General features: G+C 27.0%; 1 protein-coding gene across 1 annotated transcript in view; it reads left to right on the top strand.

Moving 5' to 3' along the window:
* Positions 1-919: 919 nt before the first annotated feature.
* LOC114132267 (glutamate receptor 1-like) overlaps positions 920-24,409 on the top strand; it is a 170,400-nt gene continuing 146,910 nt past the window's right edge. The window contains exon 1 of the mRNA XM_050198138.1: positions 920-1,105. Within this exon, the coding sequence (XP_050054095.1) occupies positions 997-1,105 (109 nt within the window). The 5' untranslated portion in view covers positions 920-996. The remainder of the gene's footprint in view (positions 1,106-24,409) is intronic.

Below are 24,409 nucleotides of genomic sequence, written 5' to 3'. Positions count from 1 at the left end.
CGAGTTTATAAATTTGTTTTTTAGTTTACTTTAAACCAATTAAATGTTATGTGACACACAATTACACAATTTAACCTATAACTTATTAAAGAACACGTACTCTATAATATACCATTAGGTATTTTTATCGTGAATTAAATATTTTTCTACATTTAAAACGTCAAAATATAATATTACTTATTTTATATAGACGATTAGCTTATTTTTATCGACCGTTGCATAGATCCCGCTCTTTTGGCCATTTTTTCGCCTATCGGTTTCTCGTAGTCATTACAAAAATTCATGTTTTTCAATAATTTGTTCTGTGTGCGACTTTTAATTTTTCGTATTACCAGTCAAGTCCATCGATAACGATGAATCTAATATACGTCTTTACGAAATAACGCGAAAACATATATACCTAGGTATTTAGGTACGTCGAGGCATCTATATAAACGTCGCGGGTACCTACTACACGATAAACAATAATTCCCCTCGCGCGCATCGCGATTAATGATTATGTCATTCATTCTGTACAGCGTTTGCCCCCCAGATAAATGCGAGCGAAGAATATTATAATAATTTTTTTTTTTCGTTATAACTCGCGGTCTACACGAGAATAGTCAAAAAAAGCCGCATACACCCGCCCCTCGCTCGCACACTGCTCTCGGTCTTCCGCTATCAAAAAAAAAAAAAGCCCGAGCACGACGCCACTGATCTTCGTTGTACGTTGGCGACGTCGACGACGACCCGTCTTCGTTTTATACGCCGGCGGACTACGCGTGGCGGGGCGCGGTAGTGGCGACGGTGGTCGGGGTGGTGGTCGTGGCGGTGGCGTGACTGCGCACAGCATCGCCCGCCGCCGCCGGATAGTCGGACGACATGTGGCGAACGTTCGGCGAGTTGCGCGCAAAGGGACCTTTTTCTCCGGCGGCGGCGGCGGCGACCGTACCGTATCACTCGCGCGGCCCGCCGACGACGTCTCTCCAGTTGGTGCGTGTCGTCCGAACCGGCAAAATGGCCGGGCCACGTATTACGCGGTGCTTCGTTCTGTACTGTGTCGCGTTCGCCGTAGCCGCAACCGCGTCCCGCGCTGACGGCATCGTGTACGAGAAAATACCTCTCGGTGAGTAGCGACGGGCGAAAGCTCTCGGATTTGAAAAAAAAAAAACAATCCCTCCCCTCATTCCACAGCCGACCTCCCCCCCCCCGGAAAGGAGCATTTCCCCGCAAGTCTCCCCGTAATATATTAATTCGTTATCCGACCGCTGCTCTTATCACATAATATACCACTGTCGTGAATACTATATAGGTACCTGCAAACGTGTATTTTTATAAAAAAAAAAAAAATATATATATGATATGATATCAATGTACCTAACGATAGTGATTTGGTCGTCGATTTCGGTTGTCCGCGACCGCCACCGCCGACACTTTCATCATATTATTATTCACTGTTCGATATACGAAGACATCTCCTCGTCTACCTAATCTCTGGCAAACGCGTAATAATAATAATAATTATTATTATTAAGTAACGTATAGTAACGCATAATTGATCGAATCGGGTGCCGACAAAGTAGTATTATAGCATTATGATTTAAGCGCTCCTCGCTTAGGTATAAGTACATTTCGACTGATGCTATTTTGCTATGAGCTTTATACTACTGACATGTTATTTCTATAAAAAAATTAATATATAATTAACTTGTTAACTATATTTTTTTTTTTTAAATCAAATTGCCACTGTATTTTGATCAAAATTTTAACTAACGTTAGAATAGGTTATAGGTGCTTTAAAAGACTTCGCAATTTTAATAGTCAGAATTTTTTTTTTTGTGTATAATAATTATTCTTAACATTTTCATGACCCATATTATTTAATAAATTGTTTAAATAATTGCATAATTTAAAACATGATAATCAGCTACCAAAGGGTTCATTAAAAAAATTGATATAATAAATAATAACTTATTTGGGATCGGATTTCGTCTGTTTTCAGCATCCCTTATTGTTTTTTAATTTATATATGGGCATATTACTGCAGTGATTTAAACGTATACATGCATACAATACAATAAATTACCAGCCGTTAATTTACATAAAATAATAATTATAAAGCAATTGACCTCAATTCTATTTCATTAACTTTTGCATCCCTAATTGTTGTTTAAATTGGACACGAATAACAATGCAATTATGTGTAATAATGAATTAAAAGACAATAATTAAGCTCGATTAATTAGATTCATTTCAAACAAAAAAATATTAATCGAGCAGGAAAATAACATATTTTGTTTGTATTTAAAGTATGATTTATTTGATACTCTTCGTTATGTCCTCTTTATTTAATAGTTGGATATGAGAGTATTGGACATATTCCAGAATAAAAAATAGAATAATAATAAATAAATAAAATGAGTTTGTGTCCAGATATTAGCTACTGTATTGTACGAATTCAATATAGTTAAGTGTAAGTTATCATAATATTGACTATTGAATTAACAATTTTTTATACTTTTATTGATATTTATAATAATAATGATGATAATATATAGTATCCGTGAAATAATAAGTAAATACTAACTACATAATAGAACTGTTGTACTAATTGTTAGATAATATTTGAAATATCGATACTAAATATTTCATTTATGAAAACGTTAATTTGGAGTATATAATATACCTACATATTAAAATTTTATTTTTAAATTAGTGAAAAAAGTATTACAGGAATTATACATCTGTATTTATGAACAAAATTTAAAGAATAAATATTTTTTAAATTAATAATGTTATAATTTATTATAATTTAAATATTATATTTAATAATATTTGTTTTTTATTGTTTTTTCTTAAATACATTTAACTCATCTACTTATAAATAAACTTGTAGATTCTAACGTGGTAAAATTCTATTTCACGGGTATGTTTTCGATACAAATGTGTCAATAATAAAAGTCAAATGAAAAGAAAACAAGATAAACAAAAAAAAAAATAATAATAATAATAATTGTTATACTTTTGTAACTGACGACTCGTTGGAGAGATGAGTGGTTTAATATTGATAGTTGATTTTAGTACTATCGACAACGCAATAGTTTGATCTGTCAATATCATGGTATCATAACGTGGTGTAAATATAATAATCTCATAGTGTATTTAGTATTTATGTGATTATCAAAAAGTCAGAAACATAATGATTAACAATAGCTATTAATAAAATAAAACTATGATATAATTGAGATGTTTCTTTTATATTTTTGTCGAAATATTTTGCATTTATAATTAGAAAAAAATTTGTTTTGCAAATAAAATACAGGCATATAAAAAATATTAACTGGTTTTCAAAGTTTTAGGCGAAGATAATTATAATTTTCATAAAAGATAACACTAAGATATTGTATACGAATAAAAAACAATAATTATTTATGTATTTAATTTAGTTTATTATTGTATTACATTTATGTGCTATACATAATTACTAATATCAATGATACGCATACCCCACGGTACAGATTATAGTTGTGTAGGTAAGTAATAAAATCAAGATGGACTTCTAAATTCCCCTTGAATTAAATATTTCAATATAATTACTATATGTAGGTACGAAACTGTATTTAACTATTATAATTATACTGCATATATTGTACACTATGTGAGGGCTTCTCGCCCGAACCATCTAAATCTCTTCACTCAGTCACATAAGTTTACTATACACACTCTAAAATCTGAATATTATATATTCCGCGTTAACGATGTTAATACAATAACAATTTAACATCAAGTAATACCTATTACATCAGATTTAAATAACCAACTTTTTCACCTCCAACATTACTAACTATCTTCTATCCGTTCTAAAACGGAACAAAGTAATTAATTATTCATTGTAAGTCTATAAAACAATCTGGAATAATGTGTTGATTTTTTTACAGTTTAACATTTATTTAAATATTTCCAGATATAAGTGCATATTAGTTTTAAGTATTATAATATCATAAAGATTATTTATAAAAATTTAAAATCAACGATTAGACAAAAATAAGAAAATACATTTATTTAGTTTAAATAAATTAGAAAATATATAAATATTTTAAATAAATTATATTAGATGAAAATAAATTATTAAAATAATATATCCTAAATACGATAACGGAAAATCAAAAAAAAATTGTTTTAATTTGTATTTATTTTATTAAAACAATCTTATATTTTATGTTTATACTTAATTATCTGTTAAATCATAAGCGATTTTGTTATTTTTGAATGATTAGTTCCTTGTTAAAAATATAATATAAACCAATTACCATCATGTACCTACGGTATAATTTACTTACTTACTTAAACTTTAGTTACTATTGATTTCTTACTTTGTTGCATTAGATTATACTGTGCTTAAAAAAAAAAAATGAATAAAAAAAATGATGCCACCTGTAATATTATTATTATTATTTCTTATTTTTGTTAAACACAAATGAAACAAAGTTAAAGGAAATATTACTATTTTAATACTCTTTAAATTAATAATTATTCTACAAATCAACAAGACATTTTCTAAATATTTATTATTAAACTTAACCGCATAAAAACAAGTTTTAAATTTTATTTGATGATGTTAATTAAAATATAAATAGAGTGATAACATAATATTTCATACATTATTTCCCAAAAAACATTAAAATCAATTTGAAAAATATGTGCAACTTAACAAAAGTTAACTTTCAAGTAGTTGTATTCATATAGTACAATGGTCATTCACTACGATTTACTAGACTATAACTAATTTAATTAAATAATATAAGTGAAAATAATGCACACAATAATTATAGCCTTTCATTAAGGTGTGACCTCTTCTCAGTAAATCCTGATTAAGGTCCATGCATAATTGGGTTTTGTGAATCCTAACTTTCCCTATCCACGTGGTTATATTACATCTACATAATTTGAATTCAGATAAAGACTAACAGCTACACGTACTGGGTTATCCTCAGAGTTCTGTATTTCTTTTACAAACAATAGTTCGTATTTCGTATGCATGGAAAAAACATACGAAGACATTAATCGATCAATTAATCTCAATGTTTAGGTATTACAGTTAAAATATATAATACCATATTATATGTTTTACATTCAACTAAATAGTGTTGAATTTATTCGAATCAACCGTATTTAAAATTTAATCAAATAATGTTGTAAAAAAAATATACAATTTTCTATGTGTAAATAATGAATAGGTACATACAATACATCTTTAAGTAATATCACTGGTAATAAATACAATGCGTTTTTAATAATACTTTGATTGATTGATGAGTAAAGCCGAATATGTCAAAATCGAAATATGCACCTACAATAAAAATCAAACGAAATTCATACATAATTGCAGTAGCTATTGAAATATTGACTAGCGTTCATAATACTCTCTCGGCAAGGGCGTTTTAAATTCGGATTTATCATCAGTAAAACGAAACAAAAACGAAATGAGCCAGCTGCTCGTTATTAGGTGATTTATACTACAAGCAACGGATCGCTACATAAATTCACCAGTCAAGTAATAAAATCAAAAAAATGATACAGCCATTTTGTTACCTATCCCTAACACATTGGGTGTGCTACATTTTTATTGGTCGTCATTATGACACCCGGACACAAAAGCGAAAATAATTAATCCAGAACAGCCGTAGTTGACGATCGAATAAATTTCCCGTTACAAACGGTGCGCAGAGATAAAAAAACAATTGTTAACTCAATACTTTCCATATTTTTGATTGTTAAATTAACGTTTTATGTTGAATTTATGGTACAAAATATTTGAATGAGAAGTATTATTATTAAATTGAAGTACTCGAAATTCCAATTCGTGGAGTAACTACAATGACCAGCGACCACATTTTATGGATTATATGGAAATCATAATTGAATATATTCAATTTAAACTTACAGAATAAAGGTCATGTAAACATTTGATTGTAATAAGCTCTGCAAAAGTTACTCACGCATCCGCCTAAATTTGGCTAGAACCCAAATGGTTTTGTGAATATTTACAAACGAGCGTATCGTTGTTTACAACTGACAATTGCCATGTTCCAGGATTTGTATAATCGTGCATGCTGTCAATTTAACATGAAAATAAAAATGTGTTGTCCTGTGTGAATTATTTACTTACCTACATATTCTCTATTATTATTTTTTCTTTTAAATAAACAACATAACGTGCATAAGGTCTGTCCCAGCTTTTGTTACCGTTCTGCTGGTTGCCACTTTCAATATTGTTTTAATGATAATTTAGACACAAGAGCCGATCGGAATATTCCAAGTATCAACATGCATACCCAATGAAAACATAAATATTAATTATTATTAAATTACCTTGTTAATTAACATAACAAAAATAAATAAAAGCATCTCAACAGCTCATCTAAATACTAGTACCATATTAAATATGATCGGTTGAGAATCATAATAAAAAACGAAATTAATATCTAAAAAATAATAAATCACAAAAACAACGAGATCTACGATAAGAGGCTGTCAAAAATATCTTCTCAATACATTGTTATAAAAGCAACAATGGCCCAACTATTACATGTCATTAAATTCATCTATGGTCAACGGCTGAATAAATAAAAGTTATTTTAGGTAGCCAATGTTAATATCATTTGTAGTAGCATGGACATTTTAAATATAATATTTATTAATGTTTGTGATCTACGTCTGAAGTAACATACGAACGTTACTAATCATACTAACAATAATATTGTTGAATTGAACTCCTGATCAAACATAAAACTTATACAATTATTTCATGTTATTTCCATAATCGTATTTATTTTATAGTAAATACTTAATCGTACAAGTATAGTATATCGCAGATAACGTACAAAATAAAATGTTTACCGTTTTGGTAGGGTACATTTCAAAATAATTTACTAAATTTCACTTACTTCGGTCAGCAGTATAATACTGCACATCATATTTTATTATTTGACTCGTAAAACATAACGTTTAGAATTAAATTATCTTGATAAAATATTAGCACCAGTTAAACACGATTTTTCCGTAGACCTTATATAAATCTTAGTAAAAAAATTGTCAATGGATTTATCATGATACATTTTTAATTTATTTTAATTTAATGGTGCTAGTATAGACCACATGGTTAATATGAAGGCGAAAGCAAATTAAATGATACTTTAAGTCAATTCAAAATTAACAATATTTAAAGCTAGTTAATTATTTTGATTAATAACTATAGATTTATCAACAATTTTAAATTTAAATCTTTTAAACAAATTTTAATAAACTATAATACACAACTTCTAGATTTAACTATAACTCATCACCAGTTATCTTTTACATACTGTTTCTAAACTTCTATAATCATAATAACTAAACTTGTAGTCTGTATATAATATATATCATGCGTTAATTAACCACAGCGTTTTAATTTAAATCAACGAAATTGTAACAAGCTTAGCTTATAAACTGTTAAATATTTACCTAAATTATGTACACCTATACATATGTTGTATTATATTTCTATAAATAGCTTAGTGTTAATAATATCTTATCATAGTATTTAGTTTTATTGATATGGTTTTACATTTACCAATAGCATTGGTTGGTAAAAAAAAAAATAATTTAACATTTATACATTTTTATATAAGAGTAAAAATCCATCATCATATTTTCTTATGTCTATATAGATATAATTCAACTAAATAGTCAATTTCATAATCAACTACGCATAGTTGGTTGAATATAAAAATAAAATTCATTAATAATTCTTTAAGTACCTACCAAATATAAATATTTATTATTTTTTAAAACTAAAATTATAATTGATCTACAATGATTCAAGTGATTTAATTAGATATAATGTTATCGTGTTCTGTCTAATTTTATAATTGTAGTATAATTAAAATATCTCAAGGTGTCTAACTAAGACACGGAAAACGAAAACAACCCTTTGTCCAATATAAATTGTATAATGTATAATATGGTGTGGAGAAGAGAAAAAAAAGTATCCACCCTAATCCTATTTATCACATTGCGGTGGAGGCAGCAATCAGAAATGAGGGTTGAAAAAGCCGAAAGCGTACAAAAGCGCAGTAGGGGTTGACACAGCCCGGGCCGCGCGAAGAATAGCGTTATTTTCTCGTTATTTATCGCGTCAAACTCGACTTTTCCCAGCCCACCTCTCCTAACAGCCATCATCCTTTTCGTTCCCAAACTTCTATACACACAAGGGTCCTGTAGACTTCAAAACAGGATACCCTACATCGATTACGCCACAGACTCGAGCACTACATACACTCACACGCACACGTTTGTATACATATTTCACGGTCTTACTAACTGAAACCAACCACTTATAGTCCCCAAGCGACTGGTACAACGGACCTAAATATAACGTACTTTAGACTTTCATGTCATTCAGAAAAAAATTCCAAAGTATTTCTCCGGAGAATCACTACTTTTTATAATATTATTTGTATTCTCAATTAGATTGGAATTTCGTGGTTGAAATATGATGATCTCCCCTTTAAAAGTTCGTTTTAAGATATTATATAATGCATGATAGTGTTAAAAGGTATCTTAAATAAATATATATATATTATATATATAAAATACACACACCAAATATAATGTAATACCAAACTTAACCAAACAAGTTGTAAACTATTTTAGTTCAATTTTCAATGAACCTTGTCAGACATTATAAAAATTGCAGGAAATGGTATTTATACGATAAAAAGGCTTTTTCAATTAAATAATATGTAAAGTATATATTTAAATTAAAAAAAACACTACAAATAATAGGCTTATCTATCGTAATATACTAATGTACAATTTTAAAATGCATCAACACCATCAAAGACTTTTAATCACTTTATGTTAAAATAATTAATTTTGAAATTCAAAGAACCAGAGACGTCAAAAATAAATGTTTATGAATTAAACTGAAGTGGTTTTAATGAAAAAGTTTGCATTTTAAATGTTTATTTATGATTAAAGAATAAATAAAAAAAAAAACTGTTTAATATTATATGCACTTTTAAATTATCGGTTCAAAATTTTCAATCAAGTATAAATTGTGTTATTGATAATAATGAATGAAAACAAATAATTCTGAATGTTATTATAATTTAATAATTATAATAGCATGTACCGACAATTTTATAAATTTAATTTAATTTATGAGTCAATAACATTTTACTTTTTTCAGAATACATAACATAGAATTTCTACAATTATTTTTTTTTCAAATTTCGATTTCGATTTGGAGTTAGTGGTGTGTTTTAGTATTTTTTTTTTTTTTTTTTTTTTTTTTGACCAAAATAGACTATTAACATGATACTGAAGAACTTTGAATACATTTCTACTAAGCAACAAAAAATAATAATTGCAACATAAACTTAATTAAGAAATCAGCTAAAGTTCAAAAGATAGAAATTCACAAAAGAGAACGGTTTTTTTATTAAAAAAAAAAAAAATTTAATTTAAGCTAATTAGAAAGACTTTGGCTGGATTCATATTCTAGATATATATAATTTAATAATCTTCTGATTGTTTACTTAGTAGATGCGTATTATACAACATCAATATAAATGATATTGACTGAACCTAACATTCATGATATGAACATAATAATATCTAGGTATTCTAATATCTATTGAAAATACAAATTAATCAAGAATATAGCGTATACAAATTAAAACCTACAATATAAGATGCGATAGAAAATTATAAATATGCATGAGATGCATGTGTATAAAATTATAAATATTGACATATTACACGTATGGATTAAATTATAATGATTAAAATGTAGGTTATGTGTGATTGAATTATATTAACTGTCTAAGAAAACATTTGAATCATTGTTTGAAATAAAAATTATTTATCGTAAAAAAAACAATAAATACGAATAACGAATAAAAATATTTTATGTTATTTTATTGTATAAAGTACTAGTATGGTTATGATAAATAGAGGTGTATTACCACTATCGATTTATCAACAATTTTCATTTCGTATTACATACAAGCGAAATACTGGTCGTTGTAATTTGTTTGAAACAACGTTGATGTTTTTTTCAAACATTAATTTATTTATTTTTTTAACAACTATAAAGTTTTCTTTATATAATTTGTATTATTTATTTTTGTATTACTTAAAATCGTAATACGAATTCGTTAACTGTTATACTACTTTCAATGATTAAAATCAAATATACATTTGTCGTTATTTGTATTTGTTTTAAGCATTTCAAGTTCAAACTATCGTATTTATTTTTTTTTAATATTGTTATTTTTAAAACGTGTTTAATATATTATGTTCATTTGAGTATTAAAACTTGACGCTTTAATACAAATTAAATCGAATGTTTTTTATTTATATATTAAATATACACATTTCTCAAATATTTACTTTGATTAATACTAATGATCAATTAAACTCTCTTTTTTTTTTTAAAAAAAAAAAAAAACCTTTCTAATCTGATTTATTTAAATATAATAAACTATACTTAGAGATGTTCTTTAAACGCTATAATTTCTAAAACACGATAAATTGTGTATAGAGGACAGTAAATGAGTTTTAGACACCAAGCTAATTTATCGCCATTTCAAAATTAATTTTAATTATTCTAATCTTAAAACAAAATTAAAATAAACATTTATAATATTAATTTAAATTTAATTAAAATGTAATAAATTACAATAAGAAATATATATTTTTTTATTTTTATAGTAATTTTTAATGTAATTTATTATTTATCAGTGATAAACAGTAAATGTCAATATATTTTGATAATAATGATACATATTATTTTTATACTAAGTATTAGTAATAATATGTTGCAATGAATGTGTAATACCTATATGGTCTTAAAAATACCTACTAAATTTACGTATTTTCCTCCAAAAATCTACACTAAAATTTAAATTAACTAGAAATTGTTTGATCTTAACACTTAGCTGGGCACTTAAACTCGACAACTCTGGTTATTATTTGTTTTTAATTTTATAGCTACAGGTTGAGGATTACAAAAATGTTTTAAAAAAACAAACTCGTTAAATCCATAAAAATTATAATTATATAACAGAAAATTGACTCTTGAATAATGGTTTAAAAAGGGTTGTATCTTATTTTCTTTCAAAAAAACTAATGTATTTCTACGAATGTATAGTGTTACTATTATTAAATAATAATATTTTTAAAAACTGACAGGAAAATAATTAAATTGGTAAACACGCAAAATAAATGGCATGCAATAACATTGGTTAAAATAATTATACAACAGGTAGGTAGTACATGTTTAGGTGGCATCAAATTATTGTTTTAGAAAATTGAGAAGTAGGTATAAAAATAAATACTTACATTTTAAAATTATGCATAATATTAGTATCCCTATACGGCTATATTTTAATATTTCCAAATAATCATAGCATTTACAGACGTTAATGTAGTTAAGTATAAATTTTAAGAGAAGGAATTACGAAAATGAATACTATTAACTATAATATTGTCCTTGAACTTACATGCGGTTCCTAGAAATATAAACCTCAAGCACACTGAGTTCCATATGTGTTAGCTGTGTTTATAAAGATAATATTGTTATTTAGGACAAAAACTTCAAATGTTATAAGCATAACTATCATACCATCAAATAATTTTAGTACTAGCGTTTTTAGCAAGTTAATCTTTTATATAAATTAAAGCAACAAATATTAAGTGATAAAGGTGGTAAAAGTCATCTGAGAATATAGATAATTTAAAAAAATTAAATATATATATATTCAATACTTTACATATAATATGTACCTATCCGTATCAGGCAATAAATGTATCAAGCTGCTGTACTTAATACGCATGCGTGTTTAAATATCCAATTGTTTTGATAATTTATAATTATTTTTATTAAAGAAAACACATTAATTCATTGAATATCACTTTTTTTTCAATTAAATAGTATCTAACTATTCTGAAAAACTTATTAATTCCAGTGTATGAGACAGTTTTATGAGGATAAATTTACCATTATATATATATATATATTTACAAAATAACAGGGAAAAAAGAAAAACCATTATAGTGAAAATGTAAAACATCGCTTTATACAATCTAAATTCCAGGAAATTTTAAAGCAGTTAAATGAACCGAGAACATATCAACCTCTCCCATTATCCCTCTAAAAACAGGAAGTATATTTTTATCTGGCGTGAAATGTATGGATCTAAGGCCGGACGTATACAACTGTACACTAAAAGGATTAGTATGCACACATATAATATATATCAAGTAGTATAATAATTAACAAAGATGTCCGAGATTGAGTAATCACCTTCGATATTTTAACGTATTTAACACATTGTTATTCTTGTATGGTACCTAATGATCTATTTTGAATTATCATCTTACCTCTATAAACAAATGTGTTTTAACAGAAATTTTAATTTTCTATCGATCATCCGTATCCGTTTAGCAGTAATCAGAAATAATTTTGTATTATGTGACATTTATAATATTCCAGCTCAAATGATCAATTTGTAATATATTTATATTCACGTATATATTTGATACAATCAAAATTAGAATATATGAATTTTACGTTATGAGTATATAGAATTCCTCCACTTGTAACCAATGAAGTGTAACTAATATACGCCACCCACGGGTGTTTAATTATGTGAAAAATCATGTAATTTATTAATTTTAATCGCATGTTTTTTTAAGCTGGTGTACATCAAGGTTTATTATGTTATTTTATTATATTTCCATTGTATTTGAAGGTAACTACGCTATAAATTGTTAATTATATAGTTCAATCAGTAGGCTTTATTAAAATTATATCATCATTATTTATTTATTTTTTATTTAGCCATGAAATACTAGTTTAAATTAATTATATTATTTACATAATTTACAATTATATTAAATCAGTTAGTGGAAATAAGTTTAATTTTTACATTTGATATATAATATATACATTGAATATTTTAGTAATAATAAATAGTATATTGAATGTTTTTGTGTGGGTGGGTTTCTTATAAAGTTTCTAAAAGTTTGATGAAAATCTTATAAAAATTAAGAATTATTTTTTATATACATCGATGACACATTTTAAGAAAAAGTAATTAGAGTCAATTAGTTTGAAAATAAATGTGGTACGAATAAATCACAATATATTAAAATATTTGATAATTAAACTAAATACGTTTTAAATAGAGTATAACGTTTAAAATGCTGTTTAGGTGATGGAAATTAAATTATACATAACTATGAAAATTCTAAGAATACACGAATGTTTTTTAAAATGATGAAATCGATTGACATGCAAACACAATTATCTAAAGATTTTTCATTATACGTTTAGGTTTAAGTATGGGTTGTTTTTTTTTCTAATATTTGAACATCATACATAGAGTTAATTTAATAAAAAATGGTCAAGTAGATTATAACTCATGTTTTATATTCTTATAATACACAATATATACAATAAATGTATATTATACATATTTGAAAAAGGGTTATATACTTTTTTTCATATAGAAACTAACCCGTTTTTACAGTTTTAATGTAATAAAAATGAATCCAAGGTGAACGTGTTATGCTATTTTTAGAACAATATTTTGTGAAACGGTAAAACTAATTATTTCAACTTATAAATAAGAGGATGTGCAATAAATCGGTAATTTAAATATTGGGGATAATTTTATGGGTTTGCTTAGGTTTCGTCGCTACATACATTGATCATATAAATTTAGCTTGGGTCAATTGGTTGTAAACAATTTTACCTGTTTTGAGGAAAAGGTGTGATCAACTCATATATTATTATACAATTATACATTCTACGTTTAACAAAAAATGTTTAATTCAAGACCACTTGTGTCAATACGTATTAGGTACTAATTGTATTTACTTACATAAAAAAATAACATTATACGATAAGTTATATATGATAATATCAAGAATTTATTTTGATCAATAAATAAGTTAACTAAGTTAACTAAACTAAAACCTATTTGGATATTAAGTTTAAGTAAAGAAAATTATTGCACAACACTGAAATTACCGTTTATGTGCAGGTAAAAGCTATAATATTAAATAATTTACTTAAATAAGTGTGTTGTATTTTAAATAAAATTTAACTTGTTGAAAAGTAGAAACAATTGAAATTATAGTGTTTGTATGATAATTTAATTATATTTCCTAGTATGAATAATGAATAATATTTGTAAGTAGATACTTCATAGTTCACAGAATTTGCGGTACCTAAAACTACAGTTACCTTGTTTCGAAAATTAAAATACGTACAATTATTTGTAATAATATTAATATTTATGAAACAAAGTATACTTATTGTTTAATCATAATTTCGGTGAAATATTTACAAAATATCCATAACTTTTATTAAGAAATATTATACTATTATAGTAAATAATTTGCTAAAAATTAATAAAATTAAAATAAAAATAAAATAAAATTAATAACAATTAATATAATCTTATGAATTATACGAAAACGATAATAATTTCGTTCTAAATGTAATGATGAAATGAAAAAATTGTTATAACATTGTAAATGCTACAACTCGTGAATACAGATCTACAACTTTTATTTTATTTTGTTTAAGATATTTTGCATAAGCCAATTATTAAAGCTACAGGTTAACCACTATGTGTACTGTTTTTGGTACATAGAGTATATAGTTGATTTGTATTCGAGCTAACACAACAGAATAATTTTTCTCGCTACGAATCTATAACTTGATGAAATATAATAATATTTTTATTTTAATTTAATACTTATGTGGGTGTCAGTTAAAACGATATTATTGATTTCTAATCATGTACAATAAATAATATGGTACACGTAGCCCGTTCTGAATATCGGATTTAAGTATTAAACAATTATTATTCGATATTCTATCATTTATGTATAGCTATAATTGTATTTTTTATCACTCGTCGAGTGCGGCATCACTATTTCTATTAATCTATAATTATTTATTTATAAATTATGGCCGTGGGAAAAAAAATATTTTTAAACACGAAAACAATAAATTAATAGAAATTATGCAGAATATAAGTACATAACATAGGTATAACATATTAAATATTTAATAATTACAATTTAAGAAATAATATATAAATTATAAATTTAACTTAATTTTTAATTATTAGTGCATTACTAAAAAAAAACAATCTAAGGAAAATAATAATTACTCTTTGTAATACGAATCGAGTTTCAAAATATCAAATAGCTGATTGAAAATTTGTTTGAGATACGAAATATTTTCCTGTGTTTAAATCGTATTTAATGTATCCAATCGGAAACACGTGACACTTTTTGCCAAAGACTTCAACATATTAATTATGGTATGCGAAAGCTTATAGGCAAGACTGGAGTGTACCAAAAGTTGTACCCGTAGCTCCCCAGGTAACATATCGAAAAATAACATGACGGTTAACCTGTTAATACTATTACATTATTATGATTATTTATACAAATGTACAAATGTATTCTCATAAAAATTTAAACAAAAGATTGTTCCAAATTTAATTTTTAATAAGTAAAAATTATTGCTAACAAAATGAAAAACATTTTTATTTTGATCACGCTACTATTGGTCGTGTAGTTATTGTGCTGAATGATATTTATTACATAGTAGGTAGGTAAGAAAACAATATCCGATTTATTGTCTTGATACAATATAGATGATATTATAATACTATTGTGAGAATGTATTGAAGTGTATGCTGTTAGCGCCATCATTCGTTTTAAAATTATAATAAAAAAACATAGGAAATCAAAATTATTTTTTTTTATCCATTGCTACGAATATATTATGGTATCGAATAAAAGAATCAAGTATCACAGCATTGAATAGTTGTTGTGATATTGTTAAATGTGTCCATCTGTATAGCGTAATATAATATTATATTGTATAATGTTAACGAGGGGTACTCTATAGATGTGGTATACATAAGATGAAATTAATAATAATAAAAATTGCATAAATACTATTATTTAGATCTGCTTATACAGTAGTGCAGAACAAAAATATTTTTAAATAAATTCCATGACAAAATAAATCATCTTTTTTCATCACATTATTGAAATATTCACCTTGGTAATTTTAGTTTTATACAAAATGTAATTTTTAACATTTCATCTGTTAAGCGATTATTTCATAAAGTGAAACTGTTTATTAGTACTTATGGGTCACATATAAAAATGTCATTCTCACGTTATTGTCAAGTCCACTTATATTACATATAAGTCTTTCATTCTCATAAACAAAACAAGCTTCAGTGAAGTTGTTTTGCGTTTAAACTTTAAATGTATAACAAAATTCGAATGGCGCCTGCCTGTCCATCGAATAGTAGCACACTATTATATATATTATACAAACGTATTAATATATTGTATATATAGTACCTATATAAACACGTAGTGTAAATTATTATTTAAATCAGAAAACTATACTTAAAATTTTTTTTTTTTTTGTAATGAAATATTTTGTATTAACTTTAAATATTCCAGCAATCGTATATATTTTAGTACTTTTAATCAAATTTTATACAATGTACTAACAAGAATTATTTTTTTCTATACTCGAGTTAATATTTTTGTTGAAAATCTGTTAAAAACCTATTTGATAATACTATTCCCACTGAACTTAACTATATTAAAAAAAAATAAGTTAAAACTAAAATGATGTTGTTGTTTTTTTTATTTAACACTATATAGATAACATATATAAATTAAATTAGAATAATTCAAGTGAGCTTGTATAATATATTAAATGCACAGTTAAAATTAACTTTTTTTCAACAATTTAAAGTAAGTTATAATATCATAACTATATTTATATATGTGTTATGTTTGGCCAAACTTTGTGAATTTGTGCCAAACACTGGCGATTTATATATTGTACACGGGACGCTTTTACTTTTTGGCAAAATCCCGAAATAAATGACTAGAATAATTTTAAATTTACCGAGTAGAGTAATTTATAAATTCATATGTATTATAACAGTAAAACTTCATTGCCGAACACATACATCTAAAAACTTACAGAAACACCGTTGTTTTGTGTACGTATCCAAAACAAACACAGGTCTAAATCTAGTTAATCTTATTGTATATAATACTTTTTTATACATGTCACGAAATACTTTAATTATTATATTAACATAATTGCATTATTTTAAATTAGCATTTGTTTTATGTCTGAAAATCGTGTGCTCAAATGCCGTTTATTTGAAATGTCCTGATGTACAAAACAAAAAATATGAGCTATAACTATTTTTACGTTTTATTATAGTTAAATATAAAACACGCTATAATTACAAATTTTTTTATTACTTGCATGATTTTACTAAATATTATACTGAAACTTGTTAAGTATATTCAAATTATAATTTCAAGATACTGAAAACGTATTTTTAATTATTATTAAAATATTTTTAGGCCATACGTATTTCATTCAATATAATAAGAGTATTGAGATTAAAATTATAATGCTGATAATATATTTCCGGATCTTTTAATATTACCTATACAATATATTTTAATTTGATGATTAAGTAATCAAATATATTTAATTATAAACTAAATCATAAAATGTTATGAAACGTTATCGGTGTGTGTAATTAACGTAACATCAGATACGATATTACACAGGTACCTATATTTCCTAATTATAAATGCAAATGAAATATGTACGCATGTGGGTGGTATATTAGTATTATTCGTGTCACATATTTTACAAACACCCCATATATTCATAATAAAGATGTGCGTGTATTTTTTATTATCATTATTCTTGGCGACTATCACGGTTAAACTGTTTAACTCATTGGTGTGTGAAATCAATTTTGGAGGGTAAAGCGTTAAAAGATGGCATCTACGATAATATTATTATGAACGGGAATCATTGATCGGCACGAAGGCGGCGACGGTCATTTCGCCCGGTGGGTGGTTGTATCGGGGGATGAATAGACGCTGAGAGGAAAAGGGGGTCAGAGGCGAGATATCGTTGGAATGTTTATGGTCAGAGCATGTGACTTTTATTGAACTTTGGGCGTATCCGCCGCCAATCTCGTGTGTTTTTGTTTCTTCCGACCGTTGCGTCCGTCGTTTTTGATGTGACCGGACGACCTGTTATGGGAATCGCCGATAGAGACATAAAGGGCATAACGATGATTTTTTTTATTTCGAAAAAATATTGGTCTACGAAAAACTCACTGTATAAATATATCGCGAGTGTGCTAAACCGAACCTGCAACCGAATGCGTTGCTAAACCCGAATAATCTGTGTAGTTATGGAGTGTGCACTGTGCAACATATATAAATATAATATAAACTATAAAGGTATGTATGTATGTATGTATGTATGTATGTATGTATAGGTATACTAACCGACGGTGGGGCCCACCGTGGATGATTATTCGTGCTGACCAAAGGAGTGAGTGGGGATAATAAATTGGCTGGACAGCGATATTTCATGGGCGAAATCTCTGGACTTGAACTCCGACTATTATGACGTTAAAAAAAAATACGGTGGCTGAAGAATTACACTGGTACTGGTAGTCGGAAACGAACGGGGGTAAAAAGTAAAAACAGGGATAACCTAAAAAATAAATAAAAAGAAGAATCATATAACCCTGCAGACCCTTTAAATTCGTTGAACCGTGTGTTCGGATAGGGGTCTTTCTGCTGCTACAGAGATTCTCGTTTTAAACTGTGTTCGACGATGGTAGTAGTCTTATTGTTATTTTTTTTATTGTTTTTTCCGTCCCCTACCCAATATGATGGCCTTAAGCCATACCTATCCTACGAAAAACCCGAAGTTGTATGTTATTGAATTTCGAAATATTTGGCAATTCATATATTATAATAATACGTACTATTATAATGTTATATCCCAACTACAGTACGAGTATAATGAATTGAATATTAATTAATTGAATTTCAACAGTAAACAAAAACTAAATGCCTGGATAAAATAAAGAATTATTGGTTTTGAATTTATTAATTTCTGCATTCAAAAACAGATCATAACATTTTTTTTTTTTTAAACTAAAATTGACTTTTAATGAACAATCTATTGCATACAATAAGTATAAGAAAATCTAAAAAAAAAATGACTAATTAATTGTTTAAAAAAAGGTCAATATTTCGGGTCAGAGAAAGTGAAAAAAAAATGGAAATCATCTACTATACTAATTTCTGTGATTAGTCAGAAAAAATATCTAATCATTTTATGAGTAATTAATATTTTTTTAATAATTACGCATATCATAAAAGACTAATGACCAGACTTTTTTATTTTTTTCCTCACAAATTATGTAAAAACACGAGAATCATTAATTTATAAAAAAAAGTGAATAGATTAAATCGAGACTTGCATGACCCTTAAGGTCTGTATGCCAAAATCAGTCTAATATATTGAAATTAAACCAACTTGAGACTTATACTTTATCATAATACAATAATCAAAATTTATCTCTAGTTTATTCTTATAAAAAAATGTAACACAGAATTGGAGAAGAAAAAAAATGTAATTGTTTTGAATGTAAAACAAAAATTAATCCATATTAAAATCAATATTTTACATTTTAATCTAGTTATAATTTATAATATTATAAGGCAAAATATTACGCATGTGTGTTTTATTATGGCTATTACAATAATTTCGGTTGTTAAACAACAAATGCCTTTTGGTCCCATCCTCGAGTAAATTCAAATACTTAACTGCTGTGTCTATTCAAAGTTAATTAAACAATTATATTTCTTATGTTGTATTAAAATTCATTTCATAGAATAATTATTTTTAACATTTAAGTAAATAATTTTATTTATTGTCGGTTTAAGTGAAGAACGTAAGTTTTAATTTTATAATGATGAATTGTTTTATTATTTTATACAAAAATTATACGTGCCAAATACTGAAAGTCAATAAATCATTATTTAACAACATAAATCGCATAATAATATTATCATACACCTAAATGAAATGTATTGAACATAACTAATTGTTTTATGTTTTTTTTTTTCACAAAAAATAAAGCTTGGTAGGTTGTTGGTACACTAAATATTTTTACTGGAAAATTTTTCTAGTGGAATTCGGCACTATACTTTTTTTTGTAGTTATTACACGCCTTTCCGTTTCGAGATAATTTATTTATTTTCCACGCGCAGCGGTTACTTAACCGTTATCACCCCTGTAGTTATTCTCTTATCTGCGGGTGTTCTAGTAAAAACTTTAGGTACACGCACGTCGTATTATTTACGGGTAGACTGAGGATTTTTTTTTAATGTTTCAACCGTTTCCATAGGTAATCCTTTTTTTCAGATCTCCACATCTGATAAGTGCCCAGTGGCCACATACACGTCTGTGGCTATGTTAATATTCGAGAGATTACGTAGCATTTTTTTTCCTGTAGTTTTAACAAACCCGTGACCGGAACGGTTTGTTCGTTGTGCTGGCACTGGTCTGGACGACCGCTGAGTTAGGGATAAGAGCATTTCCGTTTTCGAAGACCGGTTCAAAGGTCTTGTCCGAAGGTATTGGACACAATCCAAAAACCTTGTTTTCCGGTCATATAATTCGAAATAAAAATCACGAGGGTGCAAAAAAATCATATAAAAAGAGAGTGAAATGGAAAGAGAGAAGAGAAATACACTATACAGCTAAACCTTCTGTAAAGACCGGAAATACTTCCGAGAACGGTAGTAAAACCGTGTTTTTAGTTTCCGACCGATTACAAATCTCCTAACCCTGCAAAATGGACACTTAGATGAATCAGCACGAAATAAATATACCCAGCCAACGTTAATATACTTATATAGAAACAAATTATTGTTTTGAGTGGTTTTTAAAAATTATTTTAGTAGAACTAAATTTATTTATTTATACAGTTTCTCTATATTTATAATTAAAACTTAGTATACAACAATTACGTAAAACTAACAGTTAATTATTAATACATAGTTGATTTTAAAAAATATATATATTTTTGAAATTAAATCCATCAAGTATTAATCAAAAATTCATCAAAAAATTGTGAAAATAAGTAAACACTTAACATAAATATTTTAAGTTTTAAAATATTAAATTATCGATTACTACTAAACTTTTATTTTATATTTTTAAAAGTGATTCTCCTTATAAAACCAACAGCTTTGATTCTGGTATCTTGGTATTAGTTTTTTTTTTTTTTGAAAAAGTTTCTAACACAAAAAATTCCTCTTGAACATTTTGTAGAATTTTAATAACTTGTAAAATACTGTTATTAAAAATGAATACTACACTTTTATAAATACATAGAGAATAATCTTATATTTTATAAACATGAAACAAACACTACTTGTTTTAATATAAGTAATAATTAAAAATGTAATTTTCAAAAGTAAAATATATACATTATTATCAACATAATAGACACACAATCCTCGTAATAATAACATAAAATCAATTAACTAGTAATTTCTAATAAGTATTGTATAAATTAATAATATACAAATATATTTAAAACTTTAATTTTATCAAGATATGTCAATTATTATTTGCCATACTCGTAATATTTTGTGCTTTTATTTATCTTATCTATTTAGGTAGCTAATTTTGATAAAATAACAACGTTATTCAAACTACACCTTAGCATAATGTTTACAAAGTTAACCAGATAATAATAATCATATTAGCAATTAACATAAATCGATTTCATGTACAACACGTTAATTTAATTAGCAATTTTGTGTTTAATTAATATTGTATTATTATTATTATTATTATTATTAGGTATTTATTTGCCTTGCATGACAACAATATTATTATCAAGTCGGCGCCATGTGTATGCAATATCACTACATTTACGTATTGATTTTGGGTATAACTCTCTGTTTTTCAATATTTACAATAGGCGTTATCATTGATTATAGAATAGATATTATATTCTATAAGCAATGATATAATATTATTTTTTTAACGAAATCATAATATATATATATATATATTAAAATTTATGAAGTGTGGTTATAATATGTTGTGGACGATAAAAAAGTCGGTCATTAAGGTAACTAGCGTTTTTCCGGTTAATACTGAAAAACACATTGAATATAAATTCGAAGATAACGTTGATAACAAATATATATTATTTTATTATAAATTTGAAATGTTTTCGTATAATTTAATTTAAACAATAAATGCGCATTATTACATATTTTAATTATTTCATGTATAGTTAGATTTTGTATTTTTGTGTTTAAATAAAGAATATTTAAAAAAAATAATGAATAATGCATAATTATGTACATAATATTAGGAATTTGTTTACTTATTGTTGCCTTAAAATTAATAACAAAAAAAAAAAAAAAACGCTAGACCATAATAGTATTATGTTAACATATTTGCCCTTTGGTTTATCGTTAATACATGATTTTAAACTTTGGAAGGGTTAATCGATTTATTCGTTAAGACCAACGATGCTAACAAGGAAGCCGTATAATTATACATACATGTTTTTCACAATTAAAAAAAAAATATTTTATGAAAGATTATACTAATAGTAATTCTATAATAAACTGTGATAGTATATAATATATTATATGTTTAATGCATTATTTTTTTTTCTAAAACATAATAACGTGTTTTCAAATATTACGTTTGATTATACGACGAATACTTAGGTAAGGATAACCGAAGTTATAGAATATTAGTATAATTAATAAGCATCGAGTATAATACTATATGCATAAAGTTCATCCTAATTTTTAGCATACACATAGGGATTCCAAGCGAGTCCAAAAAAAAAGTTGGAAACATTTGCATCGGGTAGACTGAAAACGTCGCAGTGCATTGTCATAACTACGTTATAAGTTTCGTTTTATTTTCTAACAATGCGTTTGGCTTAACACGAGAAGTATACTTATGTCGCATCAGCTATTATAATATGTATGGGCATAGGAGCCCGATTATTAAATATCACGACGAAGATCCACAGAGAACCACAGAGCAAAACAATGTCCGCGGTTAGCGCACACGGACCTACCACAGTAAAACTAATGGCAAAGATTCGACGGGTTTCCTATACGTGAGTGGTGTGGTTATGGTCGTTACGATATTATTATCGAAGTCGTTACCACACGAACACTGCTAATGGCTAATATTATTATAACGATATATTACTGTTATGATGCCGATCGCAATCACGACCGTTCTACCGTCGTCGAGCAGCACACTGCGGCGGAATAACGTTGTCCGACCGTGTAGCCACCGACGACGACGACGACGACGACGTTCAATCGGTTGGAACAACGACGATAACGTGCGCGTGCGTGTTCGGTACGACTGGCACGTGATTATGACGACACCGGATGCTTGCATGGCCGACCGTCCGACCAGATTTAATTAAAATCCGGCGATTCCCGGCCCTCTCCCCCCCCCATTATCCTTCCATAGAAATTTCAGACCCTAACACACATGTTATACGGTAGTACTACACTACCTCATCATTACGTAAACTCACTAGTGTACAATCACTGTTATTAGTATAATACAAATATAATATATTATAATATATACATATTATATGTTTAATACGTGAAATACACTCGTATATAGGTATGCGTATCGTGCATCTACAGTTTAAGGCTTCTGTGGTGCTATTCCTATAATTGAAAATTCGAAATCCCGATGCATAGTCGTATTCTCGTCATGGATATGCGTCGTATGTCTGACTACTTAAAGTCGTTCTATATACCTATATAAGTTTTTCCGATCCATTATGGTTTACGAAAAAACGTATTTATAATTCGTTTCACTAGATGGTTTATAGAATATTTCGTAACAAAAGCGATGGGCAGTTGTATACATCTGTTACGATCAAATAGTGTTCGAGTGTACAACGCGCTCGCCGAATAGGTACCCATTTTAATTTTATAACAAAAACGCACTGCGAAAACAGAGTGTGGCGATTGACGTAAATCGCCACACAAAACAAACCGACCATTAGTGTACGTACGTGAGATTGACCAAAATGCTAGTGTTTAGTAGTGTGTGGGGGTAAAGGGACATACGTGCTACAAACATTGTCCGCAGAAGTGTCTGACAATTTGACACGACGACAATATTATAATAATAATAATACGGTGCTGAATGCTAACAGTTTATAGTTAGGGTTGGTTCAGATATACGTCATGACTGTGTTTGGCCGGCTGTCTAATAATTAATTTAATTACATCGTACATACTGCACAAACAGAATAACGATTAGGTAGTGACTATTATTGATTGTTGATCGGGTGAGTATAATTTTTAATAAATAATAAAAATAAAGATTTTATTTTTGTAATATCAGAAATCAAAAATTATTTTAACATTTGGAGGGTGCCGCTTCCTCTCGTCCACC

The sequence above is a fragment of the Aphis gossypii genome, chromosome 1 (assembly GCF_020184175.1).
Source record: "Aphis gossypii isolate Hap1 chromosome 1, ASM2018417v2, whole genome shotgun sequence".
In the NCBI taxonomy this organism is placed as follows: Eukaryota; Metazoa; Arthropoda; class Insecta; order Hemiptera; family Aphididae; genus Aphis; species Aphis gossypii.
Note: the sequence above shows the minus strand (reverse complement) of the source record. Positions and strands in the feature narration are given on the sequence as shown.